This window comes from Falco naumanni, chromosome 3, assembly GCF_017639655.2.
Source record: "Falco naumanni isolate bFalNau1 chromosome 3, bFalNau1.pat, whole genome shotgun sequence".
NCBI lineage: Eukaryota > Metazoa > Chordata > Aves > Falconiformes > Falconidae > Falco > Falco naumanni.
In genome coordinates, this window is record NC_054056.1 from 34,009,055 (window position 1) to 34,034,937 (window position 25,883).

Below are 25,883 nucleotides of genomic sequence, written 5' to 3' on the forward strand. Positions count from 1 at the left end.
AAAAAGGTGTCTTTTTTAATGTTTGTCTTTTTCTCTCACTACCTGAAAATACTTTAGCTCGCAATACATTAAGTTTATGTTCCTGAATTTGGGTGTTTTGCCTGTGACCATACTTGGTAAGTGATCTGTCTTTGTCGTTGATACACAAGTTTTCTCATCCCATTTTCTCCCTCTGTCCTGTTGAGGAAAAGGAATAGGAGAGGGGCTGGGTGGGGGTCTGGCAGCCAGCCAAAGTTAACCCACCACAGGGGTATCAAGTACCTGACCAAGGGGACCTTCTAAATCCTGGAAGAGAAATATTATGATTCAATTCAGATGGTTAAGACATCTTATTTTAAAAACAAATACTGAAGATGGGGTTGAATTTTCACACTATACAAATTATAAACAAATATTGTCTAACTACTGGTAGTCACTCCACACCCCTTCTTCTCCTATGTTTTAAGTCACCCTACAAGCCAAAATCAGAGACATTCAGGCCTGAAAAAAATGTGTATGGAACTGATTTCAGACCCTCATTCAGCAGTATACATATTGTCTCACCTTGAGCTAGGCCAAGATATACTTGAACTACTCAAATAGTTTGTACCCCTCACTACAAGAGGGACACTGAGGTGCTGCAGCACGTCCAAAGCAAGGCAATGAAACTGGTGAAGGGTCTAGAGAACAAGTCCTACGAGGAGCCGCTGAGGGAACTGGGGTTGTTTAGCCTGGAGAAAAGGAGGCTGGGGAGAAGGGATGAGGAGGGGGACGATGACACACACCTTGTCGCTCTTTACAACTACTTGAAAGGAGGTTGTAGTGATGTGGGTGACGGTCTCTTTACCCAGGTAACAAGTGATAAGAACAACAGGAAACGGCCTCAAGTTGTGCCAGGGGAAATAGGAAACATTTCTTCACCAAAAGGGCTGTCAAGCATTGGAACAGGCTGCTCAGGGAAGCAGTTGTGTGACCATCCCTGGAGGTATTGAAAAGATTGTGCAGATGTGGTGCTTAGGGACATGGTTTAGTGGTAGACTTTGCACTGCTAGGTTTACAGTTTGACTCAATGATCTTAAAGGTCTTTTCCAACCTAAATGATTCTATGATCATGTGATTCTAAGATGTAGACCACCTTTACTCACTGAGATTAAAAAAAAAAAGAAAAAAAAAACAACCTCTATTTTACAGGGACTTGTCTTCTTAACTGAGAAGCCATGAGAAGTATTGCTTTTTGTAATAGGATCTTACAAGAAAATCAGGTAAGGCAAAACAGCTTGGCTGGGACAATGACTGAGAGTGACCTTCATTACCTATTTATAACCTAATCTCCAACTACGCCTATGGGAACGAAGAAGCTGACTTCCAAAGGCCAGCTCTAGGACAGGCTTCATTTTCAATATCCTCTATATCGACTGTCTTTGGAATGCAGCCATCTGATCACAGAATCACAAATAAGGATGAGTCTCTTTCTCATGAACAAGGTCTGCTTTCAGAGCAAGTATCCCAGCTGATGATCACCTGGAACACCACTATTCTATACTTTGAGTCTGCAGCTATACTGGGGTACAGAAGCACTCTAACAGACACTATGGGCCTCCACTCAGATCTGCAGAGAGGTGGGCATTAACAGTTAACAAGCTGTACGGTGAAGTGACTGTCCACAGCATTGCATACACTACTGAGCTGTTCTTGGAGGTTTCTTATGAGTAACAGGCACTACCTGGGCAGTTGTTGGAGCCAAAAAAAGCAAGGATGATCTACTTCTTAACATTTTGTCGCGCTAAAAGAAATAACCTCCCTCACCAGTCCCAACCACACAGGTGGCTTCCAAAAGGTTGATTCAGTTCAGATCAACAAATAAATAACCAGAAAGGAGAAAATGGGAACAAAAAGGGCAGACAACGGAGGAGCCTTGTATGAATTTAATGAACTGAATCAGCTCATTGAAGGATTAGATAAGCATTAAGGCTCACAGAAAAAAAAGGAAAAGGACTGGATAACGAAGCAAGAGGGGAGATGACAGACACTGGAGAGGAGAGGTACAGAGCCATAGATCAACTTAGTCAACTCATTAAGTCATTCTACAGGTGGTCTGGGCTTTGTGTCAGTACTAAGGCATTTGTATTGCACATATCAAAACTTATAGTACAGAACCGCTAAGAACTGCAGCTTCCTTTGGGGCATCTTCTACCTGTTAGTGCCAAAGCATAAATGACACCTGGTTACAAGGACCTGCTTTACCTACAAACCTTAACTATAACACCAGAAGGTGTGTACCCTGTTGGGAACAGTGTGTTCCAACACATACAGTTTGTTACTTGAACCTCTTGGTATTTCCCTTGTGGGACAAAAAAGACCGGCAAACGGAACAGTGCTTTGACACATACCATTTTTAGAGACAGAAAGTATAGCTGCTGTTGACTGCTGTTTAAAGCTCAGTGTAACAAAAAATGATGAGGGTTGATGCTATCTGTGATTTAAGAGTCCCACATCCTGCTAACCCTAGTTCACCTAGCTGTAACAGAGGTAAAGATGAAGGTTAAGGGAGGAAGGCTCCTTCACCTTTCTCCTTCATGCCCTTGGAAACATCCATACACTAAAACTAATAATAATACTAAAAGTCAAGAGGAATTTCTTCATTAAAAAGTAAGTTTAACATATGCCTTGCTAGCATAAACCCCAAGAAACCGGATGCAAAAAAATCCACTCCAGTCTTTATTGCCTTCCCATTAAAAAGCCCTAGGATTTTGTTTGTTTGTATTTCACCTGCCATCTGGGATCATCTCCCATGCCCAGGTAAATCCTTAAGGAACAATTAACAATTAATGCTACTGTAAGATAAATCTAACAGCAGCAGTGTTGCTGGAATTCAGTAACGAATAAAGCTCTCAGACTGCATTTGGAAGACTACAGTTATTCCAAAACAACTGCATGGAATTACACTCAAATTATACAATGCTTTCGTAGTGCTAAATCCTGCGTAACTCAAAGAAATAAGACTGTATTACCAAACATGACATAAACCACAGCAGACTAAAATACTTATTTCCTGAACAATCTACTACAAATAAGCAAGCAGTTCCAGTAATTACAACTCTGATCACTTTTGGCACCATGATTTAGACGCATTTGGAATTTTCTGGTGCTGGAAGGAATTATCTTCATTGCCAGACAATAGAATAAAATGGAAAAAGGATATTTGATATGATAGAGTTAACTAGCATGAATGTTCTTAAAGTAAACGTACAGTGAAGATACAGGCACAGTCAATACAAGGCTTCTATCTGACCTTTAGCATCAATTTTACTTTGTAGGAAAAAAAACAAGAGTATTAGGTCTTTACTGATTTTTATTTAAAACAAACAAGCAAAACCACCAGGAGATAGTTCAAACCTTCTGCTATCTCATGCAAAATACAAAGCTTTTTATCACAAGAAGGTGGTCAGAGAACTATATAAAAGCAAATGTGAGGATGAGAAAAAGACTTCCAGTAAACAATGATTTCCTGTTCATCTTCTGCAACATAACTGAAGTTATCCACTGGCAGTTTGGCAAAGCTAAACTGTGTGTCTCCTGCAACTGAACTGCTGGGAAGAAAATTTGAAGTGACAGAATTTTGGGTGACCTTGCCCTGAAGTCCACTATTACTCATCCTTCCTAAGCTCTAACTGCAGCTATACCATCTGACCAGAGTCATAGCCCTATTTCTCCCCTTCACTAGCACTTTCTCTGCGGGATTATAAACAAGTACAGCACCAAACAAAGGCTGCATATACTGGAGACTGACTTTATTCTGGTAACTTTTGCGTCCAACCTACTGACAATCAATGTAACTTCTAGTATCTGGGTTAGTCCAGGAAAACGTCTGAGATCCAATTTCTGAACACTGTGGACATACAGCCCTTTCAATTTAGATGATTAAAATAAAATTAATCAAATGAGAGGCAATTACTGGTTTATTAACACTATAGGAAGCTTTTAATTTAAGAACCACTCCAAGACTTCTCCCCCTTTACTAATCTAAATATTTTTACAAGTACTGTCATGTGATCTTAAACACTTTGTGTTATGGTATTACAAGTATGACAGCAGCGTTTTGATTATGCATAGCAAATCTCTATGGGTTTAAAAGGTATGTCAGGCAGCATGTATTCAATAAAACATTAAATGACACTCTGGAAAGGTATTGAATAATTTACATCCTATCATAGCTCTTCCATGGGTATTTTATACAATTCCTTTCCACAAACTTCAAAACAATATCTACTTCTGCTTTTAAAACTAATTAACTTTGTTCTGCAATATGTACAATGCAAGTGTACCACCACCTAAAAAACTGAACTGACACTTGTATACTATGTAACAAATTTCCACAGCATCAATTATTCACATCTTATATGCAGCACTACTATCATGGAGAAGATTCAGGAAACCCCTACTTCCTAAACTGTGATTTCACAGTATTATCAATGAAAAATTTTATGTGACATACAAAAGCAAAAATATTGATGCACATCCTAGAAACACTAAAAGGTAACATGCACAGAAGAGAATGTGCAACATTTCTGAAACTTAAGTTTTAAACATTCCTAATTTGTTTGAATTTGTTGCATTTGTTAAAATCAGGTCCCTAAATAAAATTTATAAACTGAAGATTGCCAACTTGACATTTGCTAGTATGTCACAACTCCATTTGCAAGAAATTAAATATAGATTATTTACAATAATTTTGCAGAAGATATGTATAGCCTTTAAAATACCTAGCAACTTCTGCACAAATTGCTGTTACGAATATAAACCGTAAAAAGACATGCACAAAACCCCTGTAATGAACTAGTAATCACAGTAATCTACTGTTTTGTGTTCCCACACGACTTTAGTACTATACTTAGTTTAATGAAATTTGAAAACACTGAGCTCCGCATCTTCTCTAGTGAACTACTGTGTCTTTCTACCAATAAATGTTAGTTTCCTCGTGTCTTCCCCACCAGGGAAATGGACAATCTTTCCCTCACTCCTCTCCAGCTCACATCCTCTCCTAAGCATACACCATCAGCTTACTCTGCTAAAAAGCTGAAGAAAACTCAACCTTCATCAGAACGTAGGTCATACCGCTACTTTCAGCCAGCTAACTGGTATCATAAAAATATCTCAGCAAATGCACCTAGGCTACAAAAACAACCCCAAAATTCTCCAGTTACCTTTCTATTGTTCATTTCTCTGGGTACAACTGGAAAAGATCCTAGTTAGAAGAAAGGCAAGTGTCACTTGTCACTCTGGCCCTCAATTCATTACCCAATATAGTTTTACAACTGAAAATTTTTACAACAACAGAGGGATAAACTGATCTATTCACTGCATTTCACTCTTTCCAAATCACCTCTCTCCTACTTAGTCTATTTTAAAATACCGCCAGGACTTAACAATGTCTTCTTGGTTTTATTTAAATAACAAGATTTATCCTTTTAAAATCGCAGCAGTGTGATTATACGACAAATAGGAATAGCATTCCTGTCCTAAAACTTTTAAGGATGAGAAAACCTGAGATGGTGCTGGTTTACTAGGCATACCACAAGCATTGCATATTTTCAGGACAAACAATTAGGAGATTTCTGCTCCTGTTTTGCGCCTCCTCTACATCCCAGGTTACACATATCTGTTCTCTTCAGTTTGCAGGAAACCCCTTACACCAAAAAAAACTTAAAGCAAAAACAAACACCGCTTACAGCTCTTCGTGAAAAGTTTTGTGGTTGTTTCCCCCCTCCCACCCCATTTCATCACCTCTGTTCCACCACAAGACGATCTTCCTTCATAAAGGCAAATTAGAGTAGTTTTTAAAGACAAGGCAAAAAGACTTGTATGACTATTTTGACACCGAATAGATTTACACTCTTACTTCCATTCTTCTGGAGGGTGGGCTAGTTCAAATTTCTCTCTCACATTGGACACCCCCATGTCCAGGTGTAGCCAGTGAACCTCCTCAGACTGCAGATGACTGAGCCGTAACCCATAGCAGGCCACATTTTTCACTTTCTGACTGTCCACAATCTTCTGAATTATGCCCTAAAACAGAGAAACACACACTCCTTACAAGCCGTAAAATACAACATATATATATATTTTAAATATTATAATACCCTACATAAAATACTAAGCAATAAATCAGGTATCACTTTTATTAAGAATACTAAACACGTTCACTTGTAAGCTATATTTTAATCATTTACAACTTCTGAAGTTTTACTAGCACGGCTTCACAAAACATCGGTAAATGCGTCTCCATGCACCTTGCCAGAATTAAGCCACTCTTTCCTCTATGTAAAACAGAGTAACATAAAAGCCAAAATATAAAAAGCGTTATTAGTGGATGAAAGCAATTTGCTGTTTTTTTTTAAAAAAACCAACCACACACCCCAAACACCCAACAAAATGAAAACACTAGCAGACTTTAAACGTCACTCTTCATCTACTACAACTGGAAAATCATCTTAGACTTTTATCCGATTTAGTGCCCCAACAGCCAGGATTTGGTAGGTCACAGTCACAACTTCTTGGTTTCCTTCCCCCTCTCCCCCCCACTCATTTTCTCCTGAGATTCAACACAGATCCCTTATAAATGAGTCAAGAGACAATTATTTGGGAAGATTCTCAAACAAAACAAATGTCTGCTTGTTTGTCTTGAGGTAAATTTCAGTTTGAGCATCTCTTAATGAAGAAAAGAACTTTTCAAAAAAAACAGAACAGACTGCCATTTCCCTTCCACGTTAGATGTTAGGAAAGTCTAACGGGCGGTAACTAGAATTCAAATGTGTTAGTAGATCACAGATTAGCAACCTTTCAGGCGCAGTGTGCCAGGCTGTCCTGCTCTTATCCAGATTAGAAAGTCAGCAGGAGATCAGAGTTGCTGCCTCACAACCGGGTAGAAGGGAAGGCTTGTCTCTGCAAGGCAGCAGATGCCTGCCGGTAGAGTTTAATGCTCAGCAGGAGCATGGGCTATCTCTGCTCCCAGACATGCTCCCAGACACTTCTTTCAGGAATTCATAGTCCTTTGCTTCTGATCCTGCAATGGTCTGAAAGTTTCCTACTGAAAATGCTTGTGTGTGAGTGTGCATATAGATATATATACATACACATGCACATATATACACACACAGAAGCACAAGCTGTCAATTCTTGCTCAGAATTTCAGAAAACATCAACACGTAGCCAGTGGTAAGTACTACAGGAGCCAGAGCAAAAGTTTTTTTTACAGGATGACATTGTTTTCCCAAAATTTATTGTTTTATATCCCCGAGAAATCATGTAAGACCCTGATTCTGTAAATTAAGCAAGAAAAAAAACTAACTGCAGAACGAGAATTATGGAAGCACTGAATTTGAATAGAGGGGGAAGCTGACACGTGTGGGAGTGGAATCATGCTTTTGGTGAGGTGATATTGAGCTGTTAGCTCAGCTCACATATCTTAACGAACTGCAACCTTTAAATAATCCTCCAGAAGCAATACAGTGCATGGTGAAAAGTAAAAAAAAATAAAATATAATAAAACAAACAAAAACCCAAACAAAACCTTTCAAGCCTACAAGAGGATAACACAAGCCCTGTTAAGTTCATGGAATCTGAGTCAGAAGAGGTTCCATCAAGCCCAGCAGCCTGTCTCCAACAGCAGTGGCATGAACCTCCTCAGAAGCATCATACGCTTCAGCACCAGTAGTGTCTCCCAATACCCTCATCTTCTTCCATGCCCAGGAGTTGGCCCTCCACTGCTAAGTGGATGGCAAGCCCAAACTTGAAGTACGATGGACACAAACAACAAAGCATGCAGGATGCTTGCGGAGGACTAGCATGTGGGAGGCAGACTTCAAAACACGCTGGCAAATCAAAGTTTTCAAGTGGCACTACCAGCTGGCAGCACCACACAGAATAACCAGCAACAGCTGAGTCCTGACAACCAGAAGGCGCTCAAGTGGCTGGGACAAATATCTGATGCAAGTCTCCCTGCAGGTATGTTGGTAAAACAACTGAAGGAAAAACTACAGTGGTCACAGATGGATGCTGGGGAAAAGGTGACACCACCCAAAGAGACACCACCAGGCAAGCACATGTGACACTTTCCCCATGCGACACTTCCCCTACGTGCTCTCCTAGCCTCTATTTTTATCCAATTATATTTCCTGACCCAAGCATTGTTTCTGTCACTAGTCAGCCTTCAATGAAACTCTTCCAGGTACTCATCCTGTCTCCTCTTAAAACAGTTAAGTTTTTGCAACCTTCCCCAGCAAGTTCCAAAGGTCTATTGTCAGGTCAGTGAATGCTTTTAAATTTTAATTAAACGTATTGAGCACAGCTTATAAAAACTGCTTGTTTGTTTCTTGCCTGTATTTAAGGGTCTTTGTAGCAAATACTGCAAAGGAGTACAGTTGCCTGTATCCCAGGAAACACATAACAACCACGAAGTACTCTCAGAAGTGACAGAGGCACATTTAACCTCTCCTTTACCCAAAGGACAATCTCTGCTTAGTAAAGCCTAACATTCTGGCAGTCACGCTCTGCTCTGAAGTGAACACTGCCAGCTTTTCTATGTGCATGCAAACAGAAGAGATTAATTCATTTTCATCTCTTCCTGCACTCTGCACAGAGTACATAACATGCAGTGTTTGTTTTTGAAAATCCACCCTTTTCCGTGTCTCTGACACTGTCAGTTGATAATGAAAATGGGGGTGCATGTTCTTAATCAATGGTTAAGATGCTGTGTTAAGACATGGCTTTGGAAAGAAAAAAATATTATGCCAAAAATTATCTATGACCATGAACTACCAAGAAAACTGATGTATAAGGCTCAGCTGAAACCATTAGTATTGACTCAGGAAAGAATCAAGCCAGGCATCTCAGAGCCTCTTTAATATTCAGGCTGGGGTTTCAAAAGAACTGAAGAAATCATATGCCTTAATTCCCACCAAAAGCGAGTGAGATTTTTAAGCCTCTATCCTTCCTATATCACTGATCAATCCTAAACCTATCACGGAACCAAAAGTAAATAATAATAAAAAAGTAAATTTATTTTCTAAATCATGTAAGAAAGGTATCCCACCTGCTCTGGCCAGGTAGTTGGTATCACCCCAAGAAAATTATTAGCAACAATTACTACATACTGCAACTCAAGAAAAAGTCAACTTCAACATTAAGGTGATAACAGCCTTGGTGCAATGGACGTCAAGTGCAAGTATTTGAAAATACATTCTAAAAACTTATGTACACCCAAAAAAGAAGAAGTGGTGCTTTATGCAAAACAAACGTTAAGTGGCTTCTCTTTTGTTTAGGAATGCTGCAGAGCTCATTCCAGATGCTAACAGACCATAGCCAGTATCAAAAAATGAAGAAATACAGAAATGCAGTGATTAAGACATGCAAAATGGCTGGTCTGCAGAGGAAGCCTCTCAAGCAAAACATCTGTTTGCTTATTTATTTTTTTACTAAGAAACCAGAGAAATTGGATTTTAAGACATTTAGAGCCACACCTTCTATCAAAATAAACCAGCACCACAACAGTGTGGTTCATGCAGCAACACAAACAAGTACCAGAAGAAGCAGAGCATATAAACAGTATATAGTAAGTTCCCACGCACTAGGACACGGTTTGTTTTATTAGGCTGCTATTTCCAAACGGTACAAGGTTAGTCTCCAAGACTTGCACTGGCACCACAGCCATAACCAGGTCAGTGTATTTATCTCCAGTGGGGTAGTAAACAACATGTTGAGTCTCCTCAGGTCCTGGACAGCCTCCACAGACCAAGTGGAGATGCTTGGAGTGTCAAACAAAGCCACTGCCATCACTCCAGGATGGGCGACAGCTTCTCTGCCTTTCATGGTCGCAAAGTTAGGAGCCTTGCCAGAAGCATGCCTGATGTTCTTTGTGGTAGTGATCAGAATGCTTAATCAGAAGTTTCCAGACAAACAATTTAACTGCTTAACCACTGCACAATAGTGACGAAGATATCCTGCTGAGATGTCAGGACAATCTTTTAACTGGAAGCAAGCCAAAGAAATCTGAAATCTCTCCAGACTCTACTACAAGCAGCCTTTTAGCTCAGGAAGCTCCTCAGATGCATTCTTGACTGGAAAATAAACAGGCAAAGAACACTGAAGTTTCAACCTGAACTACTTACAAGCTTGTGACCTCAAATTAATCACAGCTAGAAAAACTCATACGACAGCTTGACTCCAGCAGTAACCTACTTCAGAACAAGATTTCACTTTGTGTAAAAAAAGTGTTTGGCTGTACACAGGATACCTACAGGAATATAAATTTCTGTGAAGAGTTTTCATGTGTCTATTGTCATTCCCATAAATATCCTACAACTGTAAGAAAGTCACACAACCATATGCCAGTTGGATACTGTTTACTATAATCACATTGACCTTAATTTGGTTTCCAGAGCTAACATTTACAACCCAAACATAAAATAGGCTAGCACAGCTGAGCAGAAGAGAATGGGAAGCCCTTAGAGGAAGTTCCTATCAATAACAGGTAAGTGGTAGGTCACCTTTCCCTCCCTTTAACCCAGAGGGAAGGCGGGGGAAAAAGTTTTTCAATAGCTAGAAAGCGGGATAGCACTCATTTTTACTCATTTGTCTAAAGAACCCACAGATATTCAACCCAGCTATTTTGAAAAATAGATTAATGGTTGTCCTAAATTAGGAGAATGTGTCCAGAAACAGAATTTACAGTACAATGTATTTAGGAGGCTGTTGAAAAATCAACACAGACCAGAGAAAGGCAGAAAGGCACAGGATACCCTAGGCTCTCCCAGTATATATCAATAATACCCTGTGTTTCTGTAAATGAGTGAAAATGAATTGCTTGCTTGTAAATTAACAAAGCTGATGTGCTACTATGAATAAATGGAAGTTGAAAAAATACACTCCCAGTGTGACTACAAACCTAATTTCCCTATTTAGTAGGAAGGAGAAAGTGTCTTGCACTAGAAAAAACTCATTTCAGTAGCACCTCTGACATAAGGACACAGTGTTAATGTTTGTGAAGCACTTCAAATATGTCAAATGTTATTTATAGATCAAGTTTTATAACTCCTAATGAGATATTTATATGGGGAGCTTAAATGAAAAGCTGAACAAAAGTAAACTACAAAGCTCTGATGCAAATTAATGTACAACTTCCATAAAGGAAAATTCTAGAATGCCGCTACAACATCAAAATGTGGGTTGTCCTCTGATGACACTACACCTGACATTGAAAGAGAAAAGCCCACATCCCTCTTTCTCATTAGCGTGCTACTTTCTCTCTCCTGCACTGACCCAGCAAGCACATTTGTACTTCACATGATCAACTAGATTGGGGAACTGATTCAGCTGAACGCGAACTCTGCCACTGAAGCCCAGCAACAATTATGTCTTGAAACTATTGCCTGAAAACACATTATTCTGGTGCCTAGGATTTAGTCACCTTGCAAGCCCAGAAATACCATCAACTCAAGCAACACATTCACGGAAGTGCCTCAGCATCTTTCACACTTAAGCCATACATAGATCTGCCACCCAGAGCCCCTCTCCGCACCCACACGTAATTCCACTGGGAACCTCCAAGCGCATGCTGACAGTACTGTCAGAGCAGAGCTGGTACAGCTGTGCTTTCCGGTCTCCTTGGTTGAATCAGCAATTTTCTGATCCTACTGTACACTTCCCAAAGAAACTTAACAGTATTTTAAATGTTGGCAATGTTTAGTTTTTCAGAAGCTTAACATCCAGGACTCATGATCCCCTATCCTCAGTTGCACTTGCAAAGTCTAAGAGCTTCCTTGGATCCAGTACTTGTATGGTTAAACACTGGATGCGCTGTTGACTTGAAGCCATCTATAGATCTAGGTGTTTTCAGGAAGATGTCAAAGGGTTATTCATATTGTTTTTTAAATGTTATTTCATATGTGTGTGTCATCCAAGGATATAAAGAGTATTTTGCACAAGTAAAACAGGCATCAATCAAGCATTTTTTGCCTGCTATAATTAGTCTGATTACCACAGTACCATATACCTTCTTTCTTACACTGCTTACATTTGCAGGTCCTTAGTTTTGAGTTCTTGGTACTTTCTGCAAGTTCTCAGAAGGGAGGCACATACTAACTAACAAATAAATTATGGCTTGTCACCTGCTACAATGCATGTAGGCATGCAGCAGAGGAAAGGAAGTGGGGGGGGGGAGGTAAATGGTACTTATTTTCCAGCTCTATCACTAGATCAGGCATGATTTTATACATTTCTACATTTATCTAATTGATGTTAGAAATCAGCGCACTCCAGTCTGCTTCTATATATCAAAAAGTTTCACTGCCTCAAAGCACATATATTACTGTATACATGTAGAAATTAGATTTGGATATGTAACCATTGCTGTATAAAGCAGACTCCTATAACACCAAAAATATTTACTTGGCATGGTTTTGAGTCCTGCTCACAAACTCCTTCCACAGAATTTGTGTGACCAACCTGCTACCACTGTATTATACCATCATAAGAACCTATTTTAAAAGAAAAACCCAGTAGATAAAAGAAGTTTCCTGTATAATACATTTGCATTCTCCTTTACAGATAGCAGTAGATACATTAGGAACAGCCCTACCACATACCCATTCCCCTATAATTATTCAACCTATCTGCTTGGTTTAGGAGGAACCCAAGACGCAATAAAGCTTATCTGGCCCATTCAACAGTTGGAAAGCAGTGGGTTCAACTTCTGATAGTCAGAATCAGTATCATGTAGACCAGCTTCACTCCAGACTGGCCACAGCTACCTTTCATCCAGATACTGGGTCAAAATAAGGAGGGTCTGAAAAAGGGGAAGAGACCTGGAGGACAGAGATGAAGGTGAATGGGTGGAATCCTGGCTACAAGTTAGTCATCTCAGCGACTGCTGTTAGACTGAGAAGTCCCTTGCCCTTTTCCAAGACATGTAATATCGTTCTTAACAAATGTCTGGAAACCAGGAATGCTGCAGTGGATGATGAGGGATGCTCATAAATAAGGCTTTAATATGCTATTCCCTGGTGGTGCAGTAACACTGCAGTGCCAGCACAGTCATTTCCTTTCTTCCCCTGGTCTTCTCAGTTGTGTTAGTCTGCAAGACGATGCAGCTAACAAGACTGCAGAACCGATGTGGGTTAAAAACGACACTAAAACCGTCATTCATTTTAACTTGGACTGAGTTTGCCAGTCAGTCACAACACCTATGCCAGCACAACTAAGGTGGTAGAGTTAGAAAACAAAACAGCAAGGAAGCTAGCACAGCTGCCAGAAGAAATGCTTGTCTAACTAGGATATCGATTGAGTTGTAGACCTTCGCACTGGAGGCTTTTTCCACTCCACCACCACAAGCTGGATCTCCCATCAAATACGCAGGTCTCCTGTACTACTGGGTACAGCGACATGATACAGATTGAATGGGAGAGACAAACAGGAGAAAAGTAAGCAGCAAATACTAACACAGTAATGCAGTGTAATAAACCATTATAATGATGTTCTGGCTGAATGTGCTTCTGCCCTTCTCCTCCTAAAAAATTCAAATTAAGGAACTGACTAGAATATACAATGCACCCATGCCTCCCACCTATGAAAAATAAGATTCTGCAGATGGCTAGGGAAGCTGATGAATTTGCTTTGGGCTTTTTCCATGATGTAAGCATGGGAGACAGCCAAGGCATGCCCCTTGATTTCAAATTTTTTAAAGTTAGATATATCCTTATCCCTCACTAAGGATTATGTTCCCCTTTTTTTGAGCTTTTTGAGTTCTTATTGTGTTAACATTAAAGAAGCTGACATTTCAGGGTGGTACTGCATAGAAACCAGAAAAAGACATCTGAATGATGAACAGGTTAAGAGAGCCCTGGACACTGTATCTTTATTTGTCAAAGACTTCTAACTATGCTTCTCCCTAGCTCCAGAAATAAGAACAAAGCTGACAGCTAGAAGTTTTAATGTTATCTCTATCCCATTCTTGTTTTAGAAAGTCTTACCAAATTTTAAGAGAATGAATCTGTATGAGAATCAAGGTGTGATGCATGTCTGGCAATAACCTAGTTGCTTCAGATTTCTGGTTGTTATTTCCACATAAATAATGCCATCTTTACTTCTCACTACTATTCAAGAGCCAAGAATAAGCTTTAAGGGCTGGAAGTTTAAAAGAAGGTGTAAAGGATGCAAGCTGGGCACCCCTGGGGTGGGAATACAGACCACGGAGCAGAACTGCACCTCATCTATAAGGGCTCACACAAGGCTTCCTAATGTCTGTTTTCTAAAAAACCCAACTCTTCCCTACACCCTCAATCTGCTAAATGTAGTGCACTCATTTCTCTATCAAATATGGTTACAATTCTGCCTCAATTGCATCTTCTGAAACAAGAAAAGTGATTTACTTGTAACTGCTGATCAAGATGCGGTAGCAGTGTTTACTTTCAGGGCACACTTGAGACCAAAGAAATTCCATCTCAGCAACACCCACCTACTTGCATGCCACACCTGTGGCTGTGAACAGGGCAGAGCAGGCCCTGCATCCTCTCCAACCCCAAAGCCTGGAAAACCCTCTCCGTGAATATGCACGTAGGCAGCCATACCAAGATAAACAACCTTTCTTTGGGAAATGCATAGCTATATATGCATTTGCAGCAGGAGACCACTGTTTGCACATTCATAAAAGCCTTTTTTGTTCTTTTGGCAATATCTTTCATACAATACCAAGGAAAAAAGGGTAAACAGAGCACACCAGTTCTTTGACACCCATGAAAGCATTTCTAAGACCTGAAAAGCTGCCCTTGAATCCATTGCAGAACACAGACTCATCCCTCAGAGGAAACAGCTGCCTTTGAGGGACTAAATCCATCCAGAACAAGCTGAGGTCCACAGCCAGAAGTTCCCCTCAAAGCAAAGCCTACATATAGCCACGCTATTGTTTTGGTTAAAGATACTTCAAGTCCAATAGCAAGGAAATCATCTTTACTCCAGCCACTTAAAGAGACTCTTACAGACAGCTAAATTCTGTTCATCTCAGGTTAACACCATTAGTTTTTTTAATGAAAAGGATTTCCCTTCATCATAAGGATGCATACAGCTAAAGCACTGTTTCCACTCTACTTTTAGGAAGTCAGAAACTATTTTTTTTTCTTTTAAAGGAAAAGGGCCTTTCCTCACTTCTCTGACTGTCAAACACATGCTTTCCATTGACAAAGACTGTTAGAAACAGAAGATGTTAGAAATCACAAATTAGGAAAGAAAACTCCACCCTTACTTTCCCTTGATAGCAGCACATTCCAAAATCTCCTCTGCTTTACCAGCAGAAATCGTTTTAATTGGCTTTTCTGCAGATTTCAGACCAAGTCTGACTTCTTTCGACTGCTGGAAGGGCTCCTCAGCTATCATCCCAGAAGCTGTGCTAACCAGGGAGTAGTCTTGAAAAACCTTTTTTTTTCTTTTCCTTTTAATAGTGGAGGTGTCTCAAAGACATTCACCTCTGAATATTCTTACAGAGCTCTTCTGAAACAAGCCAAAGGCCAAACTCAGTACTAGTCTCCTCAGTTTGTAATTCAGAAGAAATGGAATCTTAAATTATTCAGCTTGGTCGAACAGCAGTCATTCTAATGGAATGTAGGCTTGTACTCCAACAGCAGTTTACTGTTTCTAAAATAAATGTCAGGACAGTAGATCTTTACTACAGAGTACCTGCACATTCAACAGCCATTGCCCCAGTTTAACAAAATAAAAAATAAAAATAAAAAAAAAAACCAAAACCGAACCACATTTGTTAAAACAACAAAGTTTAACAGCTACCCATCACATTCTTCCTCATCAGGAAAGAACAATACAAAAATCCCACTACATTTAGAAACAACCATCCAATTAAATGTGCATCTAAGAAAACTGAAAATTAAGGCAAGCTTCAAGAAACTGCTACTTGCCTGTTGTTTTGATCCTGCTTTCACAAAAAAAGATGCCACATTTTTGCTTAAAGTAAGGATGCATAACTGCAAACTGAACTCAGCACTGAACTTCTTAACAGGGACTGTAAGTTTTGGATCCTTAAAGCCCATAACCACAGGTATTTCTGAATTGGAGAAACCAGAGATGTAATCTCTGCTTCTGTTTTTCAAGTTTCTACATACTTTGGAAAGATAACCTCAATTTCAAGTACCACATAAAGAACCCTAAACATTCGTCCACAGTAGAGGCGTGCAAGGTTAAAAACATAGCGAGACATAGTTTTTCTTCCATTGTACCAAGTAACGCACTTTATGAAACAAACCAATTACATTAGACGTAAGTGATGGAGCAAAGAGGTTTCATGTGGCACCCAAAAACCCCTATTCCATTTAAAGTAAGTGTATACTATTGATGATAACAATTCCCGGTGTTGCACCACTAATCTGTCCGCTCACCAAGTCATCCCTAAACACAGGTATGAGCTTATTAAATTGGCAGGACAGATTTTCTGATCATCACCAATGAAAATCCTTGAGTTTCACAGATCTATTATCACAGTCACAAGGTCTGCTTCACTGAGGAATGGCTTTTCATACGCAGCCATGCTAGAAATGAAAACGTAGGGAAAGAAGAGACAACATTCAAAACATTCGAAGTCTTTTTTTACCTTATTTTCTTTTGCACAAAGGAAACTTAACAGTGGGCAGGAGGAGACAACAGGTCTCCTTAACTCTGACAACTCTCTCCCTTCAGCAGATTAGAATAAGGCCTTGTACTGGAATTTGAATTATTATACGGAGAATACAAACACTGGAAGGAATGAGCAGATGGGAACCTGCTTCTACAGTAAGAATCTTACAGAAGAAAACAACCCCACACACCACCTACCACCATGCAAGATTCTGCTTTTGGAGGATAATGAAAAACCAAGCAAACCAAGTTTTAAAAGCATTAGACACGTTAAATTGAAATTTATTTCAATTTAAATACCACAACACCTCAAAAAATTGAAAGAGTAAGCGTAGCAAATGGTAAGTAAAGGTCTCAGCATTAAAGACAGTGTATGCTTTAGAATAAACACTGTTTTTTCATGCATACATAACATTTCTACATAGCTCAAAGATTACAGATACTTAGAGTTATTCTTTAAAATATCCCAACCTTTGAGGTTTTTTTGCATAGACTAATTGAAGGACAACATTGTAAAAATACAAGCAGCAGGTCACACTACCAGAGGAGAAGAAAACAGAGGGACTTGAGAGGAGGAAGGACTCTTCAGCTCAGTTTCCCAGCACTCTGGGAGAATGAATTTCCAACCAAGACTTTTTTCTTTATTAAATCATGTACACATCATGTTTAAATATTTTAAGCACGTAAATACACACATCTTACATTTAAACATGTAAAAAATTATTAATTTTCGCTTAAATATGAAAAATGTCATTTAATGTCACCTTCATCCCAGGTCTCATTCCTGCCATCCTGCCATGAGGTGTCACACAGACTTTTGAGGAGTAAAAGTGGTAAAGGTCAATCGACATATGTCAATATTGGTATCTAGACTGATAACCACTGTTCTGAATTTCAAATTTCAATTCTGCAAAAACAGGGAGAGTTCTCATTTCTTTAAGATAATACAATCATACATCAAATTTTTCTGTTCTCGTTACTCGTGATATAAAACAGTTAAAGACGCTTTTAAAATAAACCACAAAACTTCTGTGTTTGTTTGCTTCCAGACTTCTACCTCCCATTTTTTGAGCATGCAGTTAACACTTAACCTAAAGATGGCACAAAAATGCTCAAGAGAGACTTACTCGGACATCAGTTGCATCTCCATGACGGATAATGCTGGCCCATGTTGTTGGTTCACTGCTATTTTCAAAGTAGTGAAAAACTTTTAAGACTCGTTCCATGGCCCCTGGGGAACGCTCCATCCCAGTACTGAGGTGCGTCTTTGCACTTGAACTTGGTGTATGATTCAAGTTTGGATCAAGGTAAGCTGCTGCCATGGTTTTGCTGGATGCTAGGTATCTGTCATATTCTAGGAAACGGAAACAAAAAATAAATCAAGTTTAGTTATATCTGAATCTTACACTGAATCATACACAAAGCATCTACTGGAAATACATTAAAGACTCATTTTTAAAGACATTTAGTTGACTTTTTTCGAGTCCACTCCTAAACAAACTATACAGCTACAAACATATAAAACCCACCCAGATGACTACCAGAGAAACTACAAGCCCCTTGGAGCAAGTGATCTGAATTTGAACACCACAATCATTAATGAAAGCAGCATCTTTAGCAAGACTCCTTCCTTTACTTTCTCAGTGACTTAACCCAGGCCCCACCAAAACCTTCAAGACCAAATAGCGACATCCAGTTTCAACAGGAGTTCCTATCCCTAAAATCTATCAAGTCTGGTCTTGCAACAAGTCTCTAAAGATCAGCATAAGGAAACCCTGACAGAGCAGCCACCGAACTGGGGGGCTCTCTACTAGGAAGCCTCACACCAACGCCAGGCTCTCCTGTTTAATGCTAAGACAATGTCACATCACTTGTTTCATGCTATTTTGGGAACCAGTGGGACTCAAAACCATCCACAGCCAAATTCATTATTCCCTGAGGAACCACTAAGAACACCACCGTTTCTCTTCTCATCAGCTACTAAATAAATGGCTAAGTTTTATCATCAATTAGCCTGGTTTCCAAGCAATTTCCAAGTCTGGTGGCAAAACGCATGGACCATGGTACAAGTCTGCATCTCAAAGAAAAAAAGAAAAAATTGCCTCTTGGCTACTGCTGCAAATTAGTCAGCCACAAGCAGATGGTGTCTAAGAAATAAATGCAGTAGAAAAGAAAAAGAGCAAACAATACCTCCTGCCTCGCCTGACAGTCTCAAGCATCATCCCAGTCTGCTGGCTGGAAAGAGCAAAGAACTGCAGGGCTTTGCTCCAGGGCTTGGGCAAGTGCACAGAGCTTTCTGTACCTCCTCCCCACAGCGAGCAGCCAGTGGGGAGGCAGTTTTGGAAATCTGGAGATGTTAAAAATAAAATAAACTTGATCTTTTTGGCATGGTACTCCAAATGCCTTTCTGGTAGTAAAGCTGGCCTGCAAAAGGGGGCTGGAGGAGTGAAACTGCCTCAGCACTGCTACTGAACGCCTGAGCCTTAGTTTACTTCACTGCGAGGCAGAAGGGACCCATGTTTCTAGCTAAGCTCCTATAACACCTGGCTGCCCCTCAACAGAGCTTCAGCCATCAATGTGCCACCCGCCATGGTGCTCTGCTGACCTTCCTGACACCTGGTTCAGGAAACTACTGGAAAAAAAGAAAAGGCAGTTTGGTTTTCAGGGTTGGCTTAGTTTTACACCACAGATGCCCAAGTTGCCACAGATGTTAAGATAAGCACACAGGAAGAGAAGCAGAAGCAGCCAGTGGTTGGGGGCAGGAGGGGAGACTATCTCCCCTCCAGCAGCAGCAAGCCACCATTCACCAGTAACACCAAACCACACCAGGAGCTCAGCTAACAGGAACCCAGCACCAGCAATATCAAGATTTGAAATCTTCAGATAACAACATTTGCTAGTGGCTGAAACAGGACTTGAAGTTTAACACAACGATCTGAAGTGCCTACCTTAATTCAGACCCGCAAGGTTGGGAGGAAACAGTATGTCTTTACCTCTTGAATAAATGGTTGAATTGCATTCATCCAACAGAACTCTGAAGAACTTAAAGTTAGCAGTATTGTGTCAGACAAAAGGCCTCCAATGTCCTGCCCTCAGGGAAGATGGTGAGAGCAAGCCAAGGAGAGGCTTATCCCAGACATTCCCCCAGCCTCTGATCCCTGAAGGACTCCCCCACCTGCCAAGTGCTAGCTTAGTTTCATATCCCTGTTGCCTCTTATCTGAAAAGCATTATAGCTTTTGTACCTTGCTTTATAATTCTCTGTTTTGGCAATCAATACAAATGTATTAACCCAACCTTATGCCACATTAAAACCTTTACTCCTATCCACCCTACACCAACATACAGATCGGAAAATGCCAGGAACCTCTCTGCAACGCTGCTCCTGACTTACCCTCCCCAAAGGAGGTTGTGAGTTGTTTTCATATAAACCTTGACTTGAAAGCTGAAGCAGGTATAAGTATCTCCCCTGTGGCAGACTAATACCAAGATGACATGATCGTACGTGCTCCTAACTGCAGGGCTCCTCTCCTCTAAGATTAAAATAGCCATCATGAAACTCGGTGTCTGCAGGGTGGGGAGTTTCATCCGGACAAATTCATGCAGATGAAGCCCTTTAACAGTGCAACTGCTAGGCATGAAAAGGCAGTTTTCAGGCTCAGACATGGGCTGCTTAACTTCTACATTATGTTCTGCCTCCTTCAGAAGAAGCTACCCTACCTTAAAGTCACTAGTAAAAATGTTAAACTGTATTTCAAGCACACGTATGCAAAAAGCAGGAAAATTTCCTACAAACCAAAGGAAGGAGAGCAATTTTTTAAGTAAAGGAGAACTAAAAGAAAGCATGCTTTAATATTAATTTGCCATATTTCATCCACTGAACATATGCATTCATCAAGTTTTATTTGGGAAAAAATACCGAAACAAGCATTTAGAAGATGTATGACCACAGACTCAATATGGACAATCTACATCCCTGGGGAGCAATAAACAGAAAAGGAATGAAAGACATCAGTTTCTACGCAGAGAAATGCACAGGCAGCATAACTTCAATGGACAGGCAAAACATTATTACAATTTTTTTCACATTCATTACATTGAGGGGGAAATGTGGAATCAAGCATCAGACTGACCGTACTGGGTACAAGGTATTGTCAGTTTTCACAAGGTTTTATGGGATAGAGGTTTTTAAAGGTAAATCATCCTTCTAAGCAAAATTAGAAAAATAGTTTTCCTTCAGAATCTGAACATCACTGGGTTCCTTACAACTTCTTTAAAAAAATCCCAATGCTTACTTTATAAGGTACCAAAAGGGCAATACATTTGATTGCTCAAGGTACAGAACAGAATGCTGTATCCCTGCTTATGGACCTATTAACATTCCCATTAAAACCAGCCGCTGGGTTTGACTTTGTAATGTGACCGTAAAACTGCCCCAGGCCAAAACTCTGTAAAACATAGCTGCTCTCGATGCAAGGATAGTTAGACAACTATTTCACAAGATATGCTTGGTTGTTTAATGATACAAAGAAAGCTAAGATTACAAAACTAGGATGCTTGTTAGGGCTCTTCTAAATTCAGATCAGACTGGTTTGTAATCCTTCCATGACACATCTCAGTTTCAAAGAGCAGCTTTACTCCTCTTGGCATTAAATAGACAAGTGGTATGCTATGATGGAGCAGAAACAAGCTAGAGCCAACGAAAAGAAGGCTAAAAGAATGTAGATATAGATTAGATATAAGAAATTTTGTACAATGAGGGTGGTGAGACACTGGGACAGGTTGCATCTGTGAATGCTCCGTCACTGGAAGTATTCAAGGTTGGGCAGGGCAACCTGATCTAGCAAAGACATCCCGGCCCATGGCAGGGAGGTTGGACCAAGTGATCTTTACAGATCCCTCCCAATCTAAACCATTGTACTGTTCTACATTGTGTATGGAGACTTGATTCTGCTGTATTTCATTGGATGTTGTGGTGAAAAAAGAGCTGGAGCACGTCCAGACTAATGGTCTTAAATGAAGGGTGGTCAAACTTGTTTGTATGCGAAGTCATGTACCAGCTATCCCTTTGAGCTTCCAAGAGCAAGGACTATTGTTCTCCCAATGCTTGCGCTTTAGAAAAAGCACCTCTATTTCTCAGTACTGTGAAGACTTATTCCAAGCTGGGGAGAGAAGTGAAGCAATATGATCCTGGTCTGGTGATACTTAGTGGGTCTGCTGAGATGCTGCAGTTGTTACACCACCGTGATGCATGTTATTGAGATTATCTCCTCTACTGTGGTGGAGCACCTGAGGTTTAGGAAAGCGTATGGGAGACAGTTAAACAAGATTAGAAGATCAAGCTTTTCAGAAAAACAAAAAAACCCCAACAACACTGCGTTTCTCAAATCAATTACAAGAAAGCACCATTTATCTTTTTTGTGCTTCTTTCTGTTTCAGTACAATTTGGTTTGAATACCTGCAATTTTCATTACTTAGCAGTTATAATAGGGAAGTATAAAAAAAAAGTTTATTTTCTCAAAAAACACACAATGGTGAGAACTAACTGAATCCTTCTAGAAGGCATTTGCTGCTCAATGTGACTCCTGCTGACACATCTGAAGAGCACTGAACATTCTGCACATTTGCTAACAACACTGGGCACAAAGTCGATATTACAAGTTCCAGGAGCACAAAGTTCAAAGTCATATTTCACTACCAGCTCCCGATACTTAGAAACTAAATCATTTCCACTAATGAGACAGTCAAAAATCATAAAAAATATTTAACATCAATTGACTAAAGATCTATTAATAAACGGATAGAAAAGTCAAAGTAGTCTTGTAAGGGAAATTATTTAAATGCCAATAATGTCTTCAACATCAGCAGTTTGATAATACATTAAAAAATAGTAAAGAAAAATAAACAAAACTGTTCCTCATACTAGTACTGGCAGATGGCCAACAACGCAGCATTAACAAGTTCATTTTACAAGGAACCAAGCTGTAATTATTCACACTGTGACTTCATGTTGTCCTTTGTAGATACCACGAAATTTCACAATGCTGCTCAGCCTCCATATTCGGATCCCCATCTTGGGGGCTTGAAGGCATCAACACCTATGAGCTAAAGCCCCTTCCAAATAGCATTTCTGCAAAATAACTTGGCCCATCTCAATTCAAACCTATAAAACCTGTAAGAATCTATAAAAAAATACAATAAAAATTCAGAGTGCATTTCTTTCTCTGGTCCTGGTGTAGTAATTCTACAAAACTTAAAACACTATAACATATTAAGTTTATTAAAAGAAATAAAAGCCTTCAGGTTACTTGCATCCTCAATAAATAATGCTGCTTTACCAGACCGACTGGCTGGAAAGCAGCTTTACAGAGAAGCACCTGGAGGTCTCGGTGGATAACAAGCCAAGCATGAGCCAGCAACGGACCCTTGCAGCAAAGGCAGCCACCAGCCTCCTGGGCTGTGTTTGGCAGACCATTGCCAGCTGGGACAGGAGGGAGGTGATCCTTCCCCTTCTTCAGCACTGGTGAGGGGTACTGGGAGTGCCGCGTTCCGCAATATGGGACACAGACATAAAATGGAGACAGTCCAATGAAGGATCACAAAGACAATTCAGGGACTTGAGCATCTGTCATACAAAAAGCTAAGAGAGCTGGGATGATTTGGCCTGGAGAAGAGAAGGCTCAGGGGGATCTTAGCAACGTGTAACCAGTAAAGATGGAGCCAGACTGTTCCCAGGAATGCCCAGTGAGAGCACAAGGCAATGAACATAAAGTGATGAGAGCTTCTGCACTACACAGGTGGGTGAACACTACAACAGGTTGCCCAGTGAGGTTGTGGAGTCTCTATCCATTCAAATCACGACTGGACACAGCCCTGAAGCTACCACCTGTAGCTGGCCCTGCTCTGAGCAGGGGCATTGGATCAAACTATCTCCACAGGTACTTTCCAACAACTGTGATTTTGTGATTAAGACTAACTTAAGAATTTCTTTCGCACTTTAAATTCCTTAGAATTATCCATAATATATCTCACTTCAGACAGTACACACCTCATGAATTTTGAGCTCGATCCATTTTCACAGCTTGTATTGAATCCTGCTGTAGCCCACCTTGCAAAGACTAACTCAATTATCTCAACCTCACAAAAAGTAAAGATTTTAAATACAATTTTAACTATGTACTCCATGACAAAGCTTGTATTTTCAGGAGTCTGTGCTAAGAGTTGGCACATTGCTGACTTTTGATATGCCATCTCCTGATAGATATCATTTATTTAATTTTTTTAATCATAAGATCTGTTTTTTATGTTTGCTGCTGGACATGAAGTGCATGACTTGCTAAAATCCTTCTCAGAAGAACTTAAAAGACACGTTTCTTCTAGGAAAACAGTCATAGTGTATTCAACTACATGCTGATTGTCGGTCATGTGGCATGGTCGCAAGCTTGGAGTGCCTGACTATGACAATAGTCCCTTTCCCAGAAGACCAGACAGAGTGGAAAAGCAGAAAAAGTAACCTGGTCAAAGCAGCACCCCCAAAACACATACATGCCACAGGAAAGAAGCAGCAAGCATACTAGGTGTGCAACATGTTTGGGTTTTTTTTTTTTATTTACCCGATGTTAACATCTTGTTCCACACTTAAGGATGAAACTTTAAGAAAGCCATTAGGTTTGTGATTTCAAATAAGGGATAAGCACAGAAAGAGAAAAGAAAGGGTATTTTTTCCTATTATCATCGCTTCTGCCTTCAGAAAGAGTCAGTAATTTCAGCTATTTCTATAAATCACACTGAAAAGTGCCTGTTTGTTTCCTACTGAGTTTATTTTTCTTGTTCTCTTTCTTTCAGCTAATGCTGATGGTTCAAAAGTAAAAGAAAAAAGCAGTAATCCTTTATTCCACTTTAGACAAGTTTCAGCTATATTCACTCCTCTTGGTAGTATTTGCTATGACTACACCCAAGAACGCTTTTATTTCTCTTGCTGCCTCTTCTCTGATCCTCTCCTGGCCACTGCTGTCTCCTCACTCCTCCAGGTACGTATGTATTTTTAAGTACATTACATTGTTTGCAGTCAGAAACATTTATGAAGGCTCTCACAGGTCAAAGTATAAAGCAGCCCGGCCAGCCACATTAAATCAATCTGAAAATTGAGCTCTAAATATCTATTTTAGTCTGAATTGACACACCGAGTATTTCCCTATATTGAAATGAAATGGAAGAATGGCCTGGTACAGGCAACTCCTCCAAACACTTCCCCACCCAGCCCACCCATTCCCAAAAACACTACCCAAGAGTTACTAACTCTATGTCTCAATACAGTTTAAAGCAGAAATGTACAGATTTCTGTCTTTGGTATTTTAGAAATACATCAGTAAATCAACATGAAAGATAATACAGACCAAAGTCAAAACAACTTTAGCAACGCAAGTTGCCAACGTGGAAAAAAACTATTTCAATTATATCAGTGTTTTAGCAGGTTAAATATTCAGAGGAACAGGAAGGAGGAATTCAGAGCTACAAAACGCTTAAGAACCAAAGCAATATGACAACTTTGGGCCTCTTAAACACAAGGCAAGCATATCTCTGAAAAAAAAATCTATTAATACATACATGTATCACCTAAACTAACTGAAACAAGGACATACTCCGTGTAACAGCTGCTATTGATGCCAGCTGTCTTAAGGACTCTAAGTCACTTGTATTTTCAGGAGTCTGTGCTAAGAGTCAGCACATTGCTGACTTTTGATATGCCATCTCCTGATATACATCATATAAATATTTATATTTTTTTAATCATAAGATCTTATTAGCAGCTTATAGATCGTAAGAGCTTAGTAGCGCTACAGCAGCAGTAGACTGTTACTTGGGTAGCACGGCACCTTGAGATGAAAAGAAAAAAGTTTCAGGGTACTGACAATCAACTGAACTATTTGCAGCAACTCAAATTACCAAGATGTCTTCCACTGTCCATCGACATTCAAAACAGTACCCATCCTTCTCGGTAGAAACCCACAGGATTAAGTCCTGACATACCTTAAACAATTTGGTTTAACCCGATTTTATTGTAACATTGCATAATCTGCACTATCAGCAATTCCCTTTGGAGTTGGCACCAATTTCTATTTTTAATATAAAAAAAATTAATGAGGAAACATCAGTTGTGTTGGGAATACAAGAAAACCAGTGTCTGTATATGTCTTAATTAGAACAAGATACCCAGCTAGATACTTGCCCAGTT

General features: G+C 39.8%; 1 protein-coding gene across 17 annotated transcripts in view; it reads right to left on the reverse strand.

Annotated features, from left to right (window-relative positions):
* Positions 1 to 25,883, reverse strand: part of PTK2 (protein tyrosine kinase 2) — a 224,032-nt gene that overhangs the window by 113,678 nt on the left and 84,471 nt on the right. For all 17 annotated transcript variants that reach the window (XM_040588398.1, XM_040588393.1, XM_040588395.1 and 14 more), the window contains 2 exons: positions 17,778 to 18,004; positions 5,879 to 6,045 (listed from right to left, as the gene is read on the reverse strand). In XM_040588398.1, coding sequence (XP_040444332.1) covers positions 5,879 to 6,045; positions 17,778 to 17,972 — 362 coding nt within the window. In that variant the 5' untranslated portion in view covers positions 17,973 to 18,004. The remainder of the gene's footprint in view (positions 1 to 5,878; positions 6,046 to 17,777; positions 18,005 to 25,883) is intronic.